This window comes from Lampetra planeri, chromosome 9 (assembly GCF_965212315.1).
Source record: "Lampetra planeri chromosome 9, kcLamPlan1.2.h2, whole genome shotgun sequence".
Classification (NCBI taxonomy): domain Eukaryota; kingdom Metazoa; phylum Chordata; class Hyperoartia; order Petromyzontiformes; family Petromyzontidae; genus Lampetra; species Lampetra planeri.
This window is the reverse complement of record NC_136115.1, coordinates 3,252,351-3,265,972: the sequence shown is the minus strand read 5'-3', so window position 1 is coordinate 3,265,972 and position 13,622 is coordinate 3,252,351. Positions and strand designations below refer to the sequence as shown.

Sequence of the window (13,622 nt, the reverse complement as noted above, 5' to 3'; positions counted from 1 at the left end):
TGTCGAGAGAGGGAGGGGAATCCATTGCGCTCAGCCACCCCTCGTGATAGCTTGAGGCCGAGGGCCATTTCACGTTCGCCGCGTGTTCGTCGGGACTGCGTTGTCGTATGGAACGCGAAAAACAGATTCACACCCACCCCCCTCCTCCCTCTCTGCTCTTGATTATGTTTTTAGAAGAGAGAACACCCCAAAAAAAAAAATCACAAATCTATGCAAGAGCGAAGCTGTGCGTGGGAGCCACGGCGAGGGGGTTGTGGTCTTGTTGGGGGGGTGGGGGGGGTGCACGCGCACGCACCGTGGCGCGTTACGTGCGCTCACTTGTGATGTATTGCTAAAACGGCTTATGGCATGCTGCCGCTCGGAGGGGAATAAATAAAGCATGACAGTGCAATACTCAATATATATGAAAGTGCAAAGAAAGCAATTGGGTCAATATCTGCAGCGTGTGTGGGCGGGGAATAAATCCGCACTAGCCTCCCCCCTCCTCCTCCCTCTTTGTTTTGCTTGCCCTCCCCCCCCACCTCCATCACCACCACCAGAAGTAAAACCGTGGGTCTCATAAATATTACAGGGCGGTGGGTGGCGTTTTGCGTGAAATGCATTCGACTCTGCCCTTGCCTTGCGACTGTACGCGCGTTTCGTTGGCAGACGTGAACGAGTGCGAGGAGGCGAACGGAGGCTGCGCCGAGATGTGCGTCAATCTGCGCGCCTCCTTCAGATGCGAGTGCCCCGTGGGTCAGGTGCTGTCCCCTGACGGCCACTCCTGTCTGGGTGAGGGACAGAGGGCCGTGGGCCGCACCGGCGGGATCCCACGGCACGTCTCGCGCGAGCTCCCGGAGATGCGGGCAGAACGTACGGAGTGGTATAATTTAAATTAAATAATACATGACTTAATTAAGGCGTACCAGTCATGTCCTCGCGTGACCCAGTTTCTTTTTTTTTTAAGTGCGCATTGCGCAAAAAAAAAAAATTCTTCTTCTTTTTCTCGGGGTTTTGTTGGCAGGGAGTGCCGCTGCTGCTGCCGTTTACCGGATTCCACACTGGTGCACCCTCTCGTCCTTTTCTTGAATTGGCAGGATGTGCTACTGCAAACGTGGGCTTGTCTAGATACAACGGGGTTTGCATTTCAAACGCTTGCTGCCAAACACAATCAGCCAACGTGCTAACAACACCCCCACCCACCTCCCCCCCGTCTCTCTCATCGCAATCCACACTGGTGCACTCTCTCGTCCTTTTCTTGAATTGGCAGGATGTGCTACTGCAAACGTGGGCTTGTCTAGATACAACGGGGTTTGCATTTCAAACGCTTGCTGCCAAACACAATCAGCCAACGTGCTAGCAACACCCCCACCCACCTCCCCCCCCCCCGTCTCTCTCATCGCAATCCACACTGGTGCACTCTCTCGTCCTTTTTTTTAAATCGGCAATATGTACCGCAAACGTGGGACTCCGTCTCGATACAACGGGATTGTCACTTACTGCCACCGCTCCACGCCTAACACGATCTGTTACAATGACGCTGGCCTTTAAGCCCTTCAACCGAGTGGCGAATTCAAACTGAACTCCACAAATCCCCACTGTTGGCAATGCGGTCAAAATCTTTGATCCCGCATTTGTTTAACTTGTATAAATGACAAATACAAATGAGACCCACAAAAAACTTTCGCATATGAAAACTCTTCGTAAATGTAACGTATCGCTCGAATCGAACGTTTCCATCCATAAACATCGCACCGTTTAATTTAAAACGTATGAATAATTTATTCCGCTGCACCTTTCACATTTTTAATTCGTGTATAATTTTTAAAGATGTGTTATTTAATATCTGCTGCATGCGAGCTGGCAATTACTTTTCACGTGCGAGTAACTTCACCAACTTTATTTTCCACGTGGAATTCACGCTCCAGAGTATCTCTTGCTTCTTTTTTTGCCCAAAACAAGAACCATAACACAAACCGTTCACCTCCTAAATGGTGTGACCTTAATCGGAATCCAAGGCAGCGTTTGTAAAAACTGGTAAATAGATTTTGTCCACGACGATATCTGCATTGCTGCCAACACACCGGGTCCTGAATTTTTATTTGAACTACAAATTATTGGGTTGCTTCCTTTGGAGGTACAGATAAAGTAACAATAATATTTCACAATACCACGTGAGTGGAACACTACACGTAAACGTATCATCTTTCGTTACGCATTTTTATTAATATATTATCATCATCATCATTATTACGACGCAAGCGAGAAAAGCCATCACTTTTAATGGGTCGACAACGAGATACCAGCAAGGATTCTAGATTTGAAGCTTTCGTGACTGCAAGAATTCATACTCTTAGGTTTTTTCGGTAAAGTCACGTAGGTAAAAATAAATAATAAAAATAATAGAAATAATAATAAAAATAAAAATAATAAATCACGACGTTTCGGAGGCAACACAAGTCTCCATCATCAGGTGGGACCGTCACATCTAGATTTACTCACTGGATACCGTCACAGCTAAATTTACTCACTTGATACAGTAAATCTGGCTGTGACGGTCCCACCTGATGATGGAGACTTGTGTTGCCTCCGAAACGTCGTGATTTAGAATTTTTATTTATAATATTATTTCTATTATTTCTATGATTTATTTTTACCTACGTGACTTTACCGAAAAAAACCTAAGAGTATACCAGCAAGGATCTCCTACCGGCAACGATCTTCCAGGACTGGAGGGGGGGGAGGGGGGTACCAGGGCGGGTGGCATCCCACTGCAAACAGATCAACGTTGTTTGCCAGTGACGTCTCGCTTTGTTTTATTTTCCCTCTCAGAAATGACCCTGTGCGAGACGAACAACGGAGGCTGCAGCCACCTGTGCGTGGCCGCCGAGAGCTCCCACCGCTGCGAATGCCCCCGTGGGCTCCTTCTGGCCGAAGACAACCGCACCTGCCAGGGTAGGAGCCGTGGCAGTGGTGGCGGTGGTGGCGGTGGCGGTGGTGGCGGTGGCGGCGGTGGCGGTGGCGGTGGTGGCGGTGGTGGCGGTGGTGTTGGTGGCGGTGGTGGCGGTGGTGGCGGTGGCGGCGGTGGCGGTGGTGGCGGTGACGCTGGCCGGCTGACCGCCCGCCCGGCCGTGGGCCACCGACGCGAAATCGTGGGTGCCACCAGGTGGTGACCAGCTCGGTGACCCCGGCGCATTCGTGACAAAAGAGCTGCGCGTCCAAATATCGGCTCGAATTGAATGCCCCCTAATGGACGCGAGATAGTAATTCACGTTCGAAGACAATCAACGTGAGAGGCGATTCGTCTCTTTCTTATCCCCATTTGATTCTGCAACTCTGTCTTTCCCCACATCTCTCTTCGTCTCATCTCACCGCATCTCCATTTCGAATCTGCGTTTGTCTTTTCTCACGACATCCGAGTCTCTTGCACCGCATCTGTTCCGTCATCTCGCTCGGATGTTAGGGAATTGAAGGGGGCGGCTCCCAAACATAATGTCCGCTTAGGGCCCACCCCCCCCCCCCCCGAACGTGCCGCCACTACCACTGGGTACGCGTGCTCCGACCTGCTAATGCGCGATTTGTATGACGCCCAAAAAAAAAAATCCGCAACGAATGTTAGGGGTGGCAAAAAAAAAAGATTATTAAATCGCTCTGGAAACGCACAGCCCTTCACTGTCTGGTCACAGTTTTGTTTTACCCTTTAAATTAGATTGAGCTGTAAAATATCAAGTTAATTGTCATATTAATAATTTAATAATCATGCTTCCACTTAATTATTTATCGTGTCGCACGCATTAGTGAAATTGCACTGCAAATTTTTATCACCCATTTCCAAACCCATTTTTACCAGATGGTGGTTCTCTTATTACACATTGCACGCACCCAATGTTGAACCAGGCCTTACTTAATCGCCATTCGTAGCACTGCCATGCGCTGTGACTCAGAAAACATTTTCGGAAGCCGGTCCTAAATGACTTTTGAAGGAAAGGCGAGATCCTTTGGGAGCAATTAAGCAATGTGTAACTGCATTGATGATGTAAAATAATCGGAGCAGAGTAATTTAATACTTTAAACAACATAAATTATCATAAATTGCCGAATTTAGTTGGAACTTGAATTTTTAAATAGCATTTCTCCCCCTGCAAATCATTACATGGGGCAGCGTTGGTTAACAGCGTGCGTCTGTGTAACATGAGCGGTGGCGCAGGGCTTACAGCACTGCGCTACGAACCTTGACCAACCGAGTTCGATTCCCTCTCACCATCAACGTCACTGAGGAAAAATCCGGACTGGTCCCGCACATTCGAAGCCGACTCGGCCATAAAGGAGTACCTGGTGCAGTGCGTAAACATTGGCACCGGTGAGACAAAGGCGGTGGTTCTAGCCACACCATGTCCCCGTTATCTACGCCGGTGTTTGCTAAAAAAAAAACTTGTCCCAGCAGCCTGTGCAAAATACCCGGGGGATATTTGTGTCTGGTGTCTGGTGTGTGTTGTGAAAACGTGTACGTATGTACGTGTGAGAAATGTCTTTTTTTGCAGTTCCCGTGAGATGCAGCCCCGACGCGATTGATGTGGCCGTGCCAAAGGACCAGGTGCGAGGACTGGAGCTCTTCCTGGCCAACGCCTCCTGCAAGGGCGTCTCCAACGGGACCCACGTCAACGTGCACTTTGGCCTCAAGACGTGCGGCACAACATTGGAGGTAACACCGCCTCGGATCGATAGCACCAACCCAGCCCGCGCACGGCGGTGGAAATGCTTCGCGAAAGATAACAACTCGCCGGGATCGTTTCCTCTGTGTCGCGGGGACGTTTCCGCATACAAATCGATGTTTCTTTTGGCAGGCATGGGATTGGTTGTTGAATTAACAGCGTTGAGGCTCTTATGACGGTTGTGTTTTTTGTGCGTGTGCGATGGAAGTTGCTATACTGTGCGCCGGCAAGAGCAAAAGCATTCCGTAACTTATCTCTGCAATGTGTACAAATGTGTGGCCTGGAAATGCGCGCACACACACACACACACCCCCACGGCAGGTCACAGCAGATAAGATTATTGCAAGCAATGTCCTGACGGGACTTCCCAAGCAAGGTCCTGGAAGCAACGGCGATATGATCATCCGCACCAGCAAGCTTCTTATTCAGGCACGTATCAGGCCGAACATCTCTTTACTTTTCCTTCGCTTACCTCCGCTTGTTTTCTTTCGGTTCATATAGAAACATGACCCGCACGGTCAACACATAAACACTTCCTCGTGCTGGCCTTGCTAACGCGTACAGTATCTTTGGTTTCAGTCCAAAGATCCCATTAGAAGTAATGTGCAAGGAGAAATCGATGTAATATGCTTTATGTAGAGCCTGGCTCGGTGCCAGCTCAAGACATCGTGACATTGAGGCCAAGGCTGTACAGATTTCTACGAAGACATTGCACGTCGCAGCGCGTGCGAGCGTGCCTGCGTCGATATTACACGCGGCCGTGGGCAATCCGCTGCTGGATGAATTGCCTCCCCCAAAGTCGCCGCCACAACATTGCAACCTTCCGATGCGACAATACACCCAGCAACTGCGCACGCAGCGATTTTGTCGCTCCATCTCCTCAGTGGGCGTACTCGTGGGCGATTTCAATTCCTTGGCTGCAAATCTGTTATTGTCCATCATCCGTTTTAGGGACATGTCTTGCCAAAACCCACTTAGTAAAAGTCTATATATGAAGCTTATGGCGGTACCCCGGGGTACCATAGATAGTACCACGGCTCTCGCATAATGTCCGCGATGCAGTCATTTGTAGTCTGTTGATGGTCGGCGATGTGGCAATCGACTCATCTCGGCGAGCTGTACACGATGCACTATTCAAAGTTGCATTTTTCGATTTGATTTCTGATTGATTGGTACCCCAGTCGCGAAGTTAAGTAACACCCCTGGAAAAAAATAGTGTCCTAGAAATAAAATATTTAATTAAGGATCACATCATGTAAAAGAAAAACTGGAATAGCGCTGTGCTGATTTTACACAAGTGTAACATCGCAATGAAAGCAGTAAATCTGAATGGCTTTCCAATTAATGAAAACTTCCACGAATCGATGAAGGAAAACAACTGCGGTGCAGTAAATCTTCGTTAATCACATTATTCCACGGAACAATTGCCGAATTGATAAAAAATAGATTTCGCGTCTTCCTCGTAAGCAGGAGGCCAGGTGCATTACGTGTGGAGGGAGTCGTCCCCAATTTAAATGTACGCAGCTGCACATGGTCGCGCACGTGCCGAGGTTTAAACAGCACTCGATTTGCGACGCTGAGGATCATCGTATTTTGAACGTGGCGGAGAATCCGTTTCCCTCTTCTTCATTTACGACTCTATTTGTACCTATTTTTTGTCATGCCTTTTTTTTTCGGTTATATTTTCCACTTTCATTTGGAGGAAAAGAAGCAACTGGCCAGTCCATAGATGGGAGCAGTGGTGCAAAACCTATAATCTAGCGTAGAGCTTGGATGAGTCGTCATATTAGTCGATTAATTAACCAAAAATTTAAATCGACTATTTTTGCTGTGGTCACCCTGACATCCTGCCCCCCCGAAGGTGGGAAACCCCCTACAAGCCACGCCCATCCAGCGGCACACGTGGGCACATCAGGGAGACATTTTCTCCCCAACTATTATTTTGTTATCCGATAAGATGCGTAATTGAACCGATAATATAATCGATAGAGTGATCAATTACTGAGATAAACGGAGAGCCCGGCTCTAATGTTATTATTTGAATGTGGAGTTGGTAAATAATGTGGCCACGAATCAATAACGTGCATGAGATACCCACCTTGTATAGCAATTGGGCAGCACAGCAAATGTTTCTGAAACGATAATTATGTAAATAAGTGATGTGCTTTTACATGCGTTGGGCACTCCAGCTGTCGTGGTGTAACGGTGAGCACAGTTGACTTGCAATCCAGTGCTACCTGCCACAGGAGCAGTTGAACGTATGAGCAAGCGTCTGTTATTCCCCGATGAACGGTTACATCTCATTAAGTCCATCGGCTGGGTTTTGTCCGGTTGTTACAAAGTGTGAGTAATCCCACCTCTAGATTCGAAGCTTTCGTGACTGCAAGGATTCATACTCTTAGGTTTTTTATGGTAAAGTCACGTAGGTAAAAAATAAAATTAAAAGTTAATAAAAGTAATAATGGAAATAAAATAAAATAATAAATCACGACGGTCCCACCTGATGACGGAGACTTGTGTTGCCTCCGAAACGTCGTGATTTATTATTTTATTTCCATTATTACTTTTATTAATTTTATTTTTTACCTACGTGACTGTACCGAAAAAACCTAAGAGTATAATCCCACCTCCTCCAAGGGCGCCTGGCCAGTCTAGAAGACGTGGCTGACGCCTTCCCCAGAGGGCTTGCACGGAGCTTCCTCCAGTGGAGGCCCTTCCTTCTGCCAGCGGTGGCACGAGCGGGCAATTGCAGGGCTGCGCCTTCACCTTATCCATGGCCATGCTCCAGTTCCCAAACGCTTAAAATATTGCATCTACCAACAAAATGCAGAACCATGCCCCCCTCTCTCTCTCTCTCGCAAGGCAAGTCGCAAAGCGAGCCGAGGCGGAGGAGGGCCTGATGGATGTGGCCCATTCTGACCTTAGGAGTGTCACGAGGTTCATGCGAGATCTATTCTCTGATCAAATTCAGCACTTTTGGTCTGTTGGGACCAGGAGGTGAAACCTGGATAAAATGTAAAATATGGCATCTGCAATCAGCCGCCGGTCTTTTGGGGGTAAAGGCAACTGGTAGCAAAAGCTATAATAGATGCAAAGGCGGTGATTTGGTCTGCACACCGTTATTGTATGTTGGGTGGAACGTATGGGGAAATTGGGAGTATTTGACGGGCGATGCTCTCCGTGCTATTTCATTAGCATGGCTGGTGTGCCATTATTCATCTCATCCAAAACAAGAGTCAGTGGAGATGATGTAAGTTATGGACAGGCATGATTTCAAGATTTAGAAACAGAAAGTAGGGCAAAGTCAAGATTCTCAAATGTATTTTTTTTAGTTTATACGTGGATTGCCTGGCCGAGTCTTCGGACCAGATTTTTTTTTCAGGACAATCTCGCTCGTGGCATTTGGCCACACTTTTCTTTTTAACAATATACGGCGTGTGGGAGAACACCCAGAGTGGGATGATGAGAACACTCAGAGACTTCACGAAGGCCTTTTGATAACACCAAGAGAGTCGGCGTACTCCCTCCGTACCGCGGGGTGAAATACACTTCAGCGTCATGCGGGGCGATTATTGCGAGCAAAGAAGCATGGAGGGTTACGGAGAACCGGCATCTGCGTGGCGCAAACGAGCGCGGGACAGACGCACAGCTTGGAATTACGTTGAGAAGCGGCGAGGAAAATGCGCGGAACACGCGCACATCAAGAGAGGCATCGTTAAACACGCGCAGAAAAGTGGTTGGGTTTAGGCAGAACACGTCGTAGCTCAAAGGGGGGATGGTTGCCAATGGGTCGAGAATGACGGCGGCGAGAGGGTGGCCCAACAGGGAGATGGAGCCGTGAAATCAGCTCATGTACAGCGAGCTGTGATGTTGATTATTATTATACACCGCAGGATTATGGGATATCGCGATGGCCTGGTGAGGCCTTCATCCAGCGACGATAATAACGAACGCCAGTCCTCGTCAACCCACACTCAGCAGCCTGAAGAACGATCAAAAGGGTTTAGGAGGCCTTCATCCAGCAGCGGATCGATCACGATGCCGACGTTGGATCTGCTTCACCCCCCCCCCCCCCCCCCCCAGGTGTTCTGCGAGTTCCCCCGCCACGAGCTCCTCTCCCAGGGCTTCCTGCCCAAGCCGGGCAACCCCATCCCGAGGCTTTGGGGTCACAGCCAGGGCCACTTCCCCTTCGCCCTGCTGCTGTACCGCGAGCCGAGCTTCGAGGCGCCCGTGGGGCCCGGCGAGATGCCCCTGGTCGTCAAGCTGCACCAGCCGCTCTACTTCGGCCTGGCGCCTACGACGCGTCTCGACGGACTCGAGGTGCTCGTGGAGCGCTGCTACGCGACGCCCGGGCAGAACGGCAACCACCTCGTCAAGTACTTCCTCATCCGAGACGGGTAATGAACTTGGCTGCGCTCACCACCAGCGGCCGTCTGGAACGCTCTTCTTGCGGATATTGGGAAGCCGCTGGAGCTGTGCGCTTTTAAATTTGGGTTTGAAATTCTTTTCTTTAGAACTCCTTTTTGTGTTTAGTTTGTTGGACTAATCCACCGCATCTCCAATTAACACGGTTGGCTATGTACGCTGTGAAAGAAGTTCAACATACATACATTCTCGGTTCTATAGGCCCTACACATCAATTATAATCATCCTAATAGTTTACCTATTGCACTCCACACACAGATAGATGGCGTTCAAGCACTCAATTAAAATTGCAATCTTTTTTTCCTCTTGGAGATAGCTGGTTTGAACTTTGTTTTAAATTTGGTCGGATGCTCGAATGAGTGCCCCAGACAGCATGAGAATCATTGACAAGATTTGAAGTAAAACAAACCCCTGTGATTCTTGTTCTTAATAGTATATGTGTTTTGTTAACTTGCGCATACTTCGATATACGTAATTGTTTGTCGTTTCAGTGATAAGTTAAGAAATACCCAAGTCTGTGCTCTCCGATTGCCTGGGTGAAAAGTGGGCAATGCATTTGCCCAATCGTGGCCTAGCCGACTCCAAATCGCATAAATAAACTACGTGGCGGCATTCGTGAAAATTTTATCTCAAAACGCAGGATATTTTAACCCACCACACAAATACCGTAACCCCCCTCCCCCGCCGCCCCAAACAAATTAACATCACAAGACAGGTACGAGACGAAAAGCACGAAGGCAAACGATGTGTGGACCACTTGGGGAAACACCAATCACTCGAGGACTCGAGCCCTAAACAATAATGAGGATGTCAACTTGCAAAGGCACCGCGCAGTGTTATTCGCTCACTCTCGTCCAGAGAAGAGAAGGTGCAAAGGAACCACAGACGAGCAGAAAGGCAGCCACGTAAACAGATCCCGAGAAACTAGGCGTACGTTCACGATTTTAGAAATCTGAACAAAAAACTAAATTCTTGTGTGAATTTTTAAGGTTTGTTCAAACCATTTATTCGTTTCGGGGATTGATCTGCAAAATGTTACGTCGGGAACGAAGTGATGTCGCTCTCATGACATCGCGTCTCGCACCTCTTGATTAGCACTGGTTGGCTACGTACGGTGCTAAATAAGTTCAACAAACACACCGTACTTGCATACGTCCGCGTTTTAACCACCAGGTGGCGTCACGTGGCATCGGGTGGCCGAACTTTTGTTCGCACGAAGGCACGTCAAATTAATTGCAAACTCGAAATGATCCGAAAGTGTGAAAACATTTCCAGGCTTGTCCTCAAATATCCTAAAAAAATCTAAAATCCTAAAATGTGGAATATTAAATTCGATTGCGGAATACGCAGATACACCGAGGTTTATTGAAACGCGATGCGAGCGTCTTGAGACGTCTGTTTTTAAATCCTTTATATTAAGTTCGCGTGCTTGCTTGCTTGCGTGCTTGCTTGCTTGCGTGCTTGCTTAGGACCGTGCAAATCTTTCGGTCGTTTTTTAACCCACTTTCCGTGATCCAATCGAGCTGACATTTTCCACACAGACTCGTTGTGCCAGACAATTATTGTTCATGAAAAAAAATTCCCAAAATTTTACACTTTTTAGGCCAAAAAAATGTATTTTACATATATTCAAATAGAACTCATTCACAGTATAAGAGCCCAGAGCGTAACCCCTCCACAGGCCGTGGCGGAGTAGCGCAGTTGGTAGCGCCCTTGCTTCCCATGCCAAAGGTCGCGGGATTGATCCCCGCGTCCTCCACAGGCGAATATATTTTTAAATCCTTTATATTAAGTTCGCTGCCACGCATATAAAGGATTTATAGTGAAAAACTTTGTTTTTACGGGTTATACTTATTTTTTTCTTAAAGGGAGACACCTTGCCCACGAAGCAACGCGTTAAATATTTGAACAGTTGAAATCACACATCGATTGCTCAAATCGAAATTAAACATTCAGCAGTTGGGAATAAAGTATAATAAGTTTATACTTAATGAAGAAATACATATTCTGACTTTTATCCAGCTTTAAACATGGGTATGGTGTAAAGTAGAAAAGCGTATTCATAATGAGCATAAAACAAATACAATCCCCATGAACAAAAAATCAACTGGGAAGGAATGATTTTTAAACATGAGAGGGATGCAGTGGTGTTCCACACGTGAAGAACATCTCAGGAAAAATAGAAATAATGTCACATTGCATACTTACTGTTGGGATATAATGTAATACATTTGAGGCAAATTTCAATTTAAAGCTTTCGTGACTGCAGGGATTCATCTTCTTGGTTCTTTCGGTAAAGTCACGTAGAATGGAAATAATAAAATAAAAATATATAAATATTATATAATGTAATTATACAATGTTATTTTATTATTCTTTTATTATGTTTAATTTTTATTATTTTATTATTTCCATTCTACGTGACTTTACCGAAAGAACCAAGAAGACATGAGGCACTAATTGTTCATTTAAAACGATCTTTCGTTTACTCAGAAAAAGCCTCAATTGAATGTGAAGTTGTATTTTTGCACACGTATGGAAATTTACAGTAGAAGATGCAGAGAAATTGCACGCATATGCGGGGAATGACAAACAAGAACGTTGTCAAAAGGTCAATTACCTATTTGCTGAACCATCATCTACTGGCACCTTGCTGTCCTCTCAAATTGAGGTATCGTGAACATTATAATTTGTAGTAATAGGTTTTTACCCTTTCAACTGGTACAAAAACTGACACCTTTATACAAGGCATCATGTTTGCAATAACCACAACACAAGCAGTCAAAATGCAAACAAAAAGAAACAACTCTGATGATGATAATGAGATGCACTGTCCTTAAAGTTGATTGGTCCACACCCGAGACAGCTTTTCTTAGAGCCTAGTCTCCATTGGTGTTGGACCAGATGACGCCAAAAGGCGTACGCTTTTTTATTATCATCAGAGTTGTTTTTTTTGTTTGCATTTTGACTGCTTGTGTTGTGTTTATTGCAAACATCATGCCTTGTATAAAGGTGTTAGTTTTTGTACCAATTGAAAGGGTAAAAACCTATTACTATATTTTGCCACTGGTAAAGGAGGTCTCATAGTATTATAATTAGTATTTTTGGTTCTTTACCGAAAGAACCGAGAATATGAATTCCTGCAGTCACGAAAGCTTTAAATCAAATTATAATTTGTGTGTGGTGTCCAAAACTTTCAACCGCACAGCTGGATTGAAGGTGGATACAACCACGCCTAAATAATATTTTCTAAGCTATGTTTCTGCCGTACCTTCTTTCAAGGTCAGCCATCATCCAAAACAAGTTTTCAGAAAGTGTTTGTGAATGCCACTGGGGACAACTCATTCTCAGTCTGCTCTTCAACAAGTTCGCAGTGCAGTCTGGAATAATTATTTGATGTCGTTGTGGGTTTAATTTTTTTTTTACAAATGTGCCATCAAACAAGGCAGAGCATCTTTACTGAATGATCAGTACCGTGTAATTGATTAAAATGGAAAAGGGGGCATGTCATCCCTCCATTAATTTAAAAGTTTTCACATTCATTAGTCAGTCGCTGTCACCTGAAAGCTGAGCTAAACTGAAGGTTGTTCATGTGAATGTCTTGTCAGATAGTATGCATGTATGTATGTTGAACTTTCTTTCACACTGTACGTACTCAACCGTGATGTTTGTCGGTACGTTTAATATAATAATATCAGCATCACAAATGTTGTTTTGGCCGATGACAATTTTAGACTTTGGCCAGGTCAGATTACTATTACTTATGCATTGAACGTGACGCATTATACATTGGATATATATTTGTTGCATGTTCGAAATTTCTGAAATAGATGCAACGGTTCTTTTTGGTGGAAATTAGTATTGGAGTTTTAGATTGGTTTGGAGGAATGAAAACAGGGGTGTGCGTGTAGGCAAATAAAAAGGTAAATAAATAAACAAATACTCCCATTAAATGGATGGAGGGGGGGAAGAAAAGCAATATAATGCATGATTTTATCAGTTCCTTTAAAGGGGAAAAAATTAATTGCTTGTGAGCCGACGAATATAATCAGTGTGCAACACCACACACAGCGCTGCTCCGTAGTGTACGACGATAATTACCACACAACAGAGATTTCTAAATCCAGCCCAATCTGTTACTTGATCGTTAATTGTGGCAAATTGTTGAAGTTCAAATTGTCTCCTTGCTGTGTGGCTGTACAGGTGTCTCGTGGACAATACCATCCGACTCCTCCCTTCCAGTAACTTACTGAGCAAGCATTACCAGGTGCAAGTATTCAAATTCCTGGGCAAAGAGAACATGGTGAGTCTCGTGGGGGAGGGGGGGTGTCCCTCTACAATCACTACATCAGAATCGGAATCTTTTATTCAGAATCCGATGAGCCGTGAAGCTCTTCTTTTCCACAGACGTCCAGTATGGGTGGGTGAGCAGGTCACCAAACAGCCAACGATACAACAACAACACCAACAGGATAGGAGTGCAAAACTGAGAGAATGGCAAGCAAG

The 13,622-nt window shown here is 45.9% G+C and overlaps 1 protein-coding gene across 2 annotated transcripts in view; it reads left to right on the top strand.

Moving 5' to 3' along the window:
• Positions 1–13,622, top strand: part of OIT3 (oncoprotein induced transcript 3) — a 31,870-nt gene that overhangs the window by 7,525 nt on the left and 10,723 nt on the right. The window contains exons 4-9 of one of the 2 annotated variants that reach the window (XM_078597378.1): positions 649–771; positions 2,812–2,934; positions 4,521–4,681; positions 5,013–5,120; positions 8,775–9,088; positions 13,320–13,419. In XM_078597378.1, the coding sequence (XP_078453504.1) occupies positions 649–771; positions 2,812–2,934; positions 4,521–4,681; positions 5,013–5,120; positions 8,775–9,088; positions 13,320–13,419 (929 nt within the window). Of the gene's footprint in view, positions 1–648; positions 853–2,811; positions 2,935–4,520; positions 4,682–5,012; positions 5,121–8,774; positions 9,089–13,319; positions 13,420–13,622 lie in introns of both variants that reach the window. The other variant, XM_078597377.1, reaches the window with a different exon arrangement.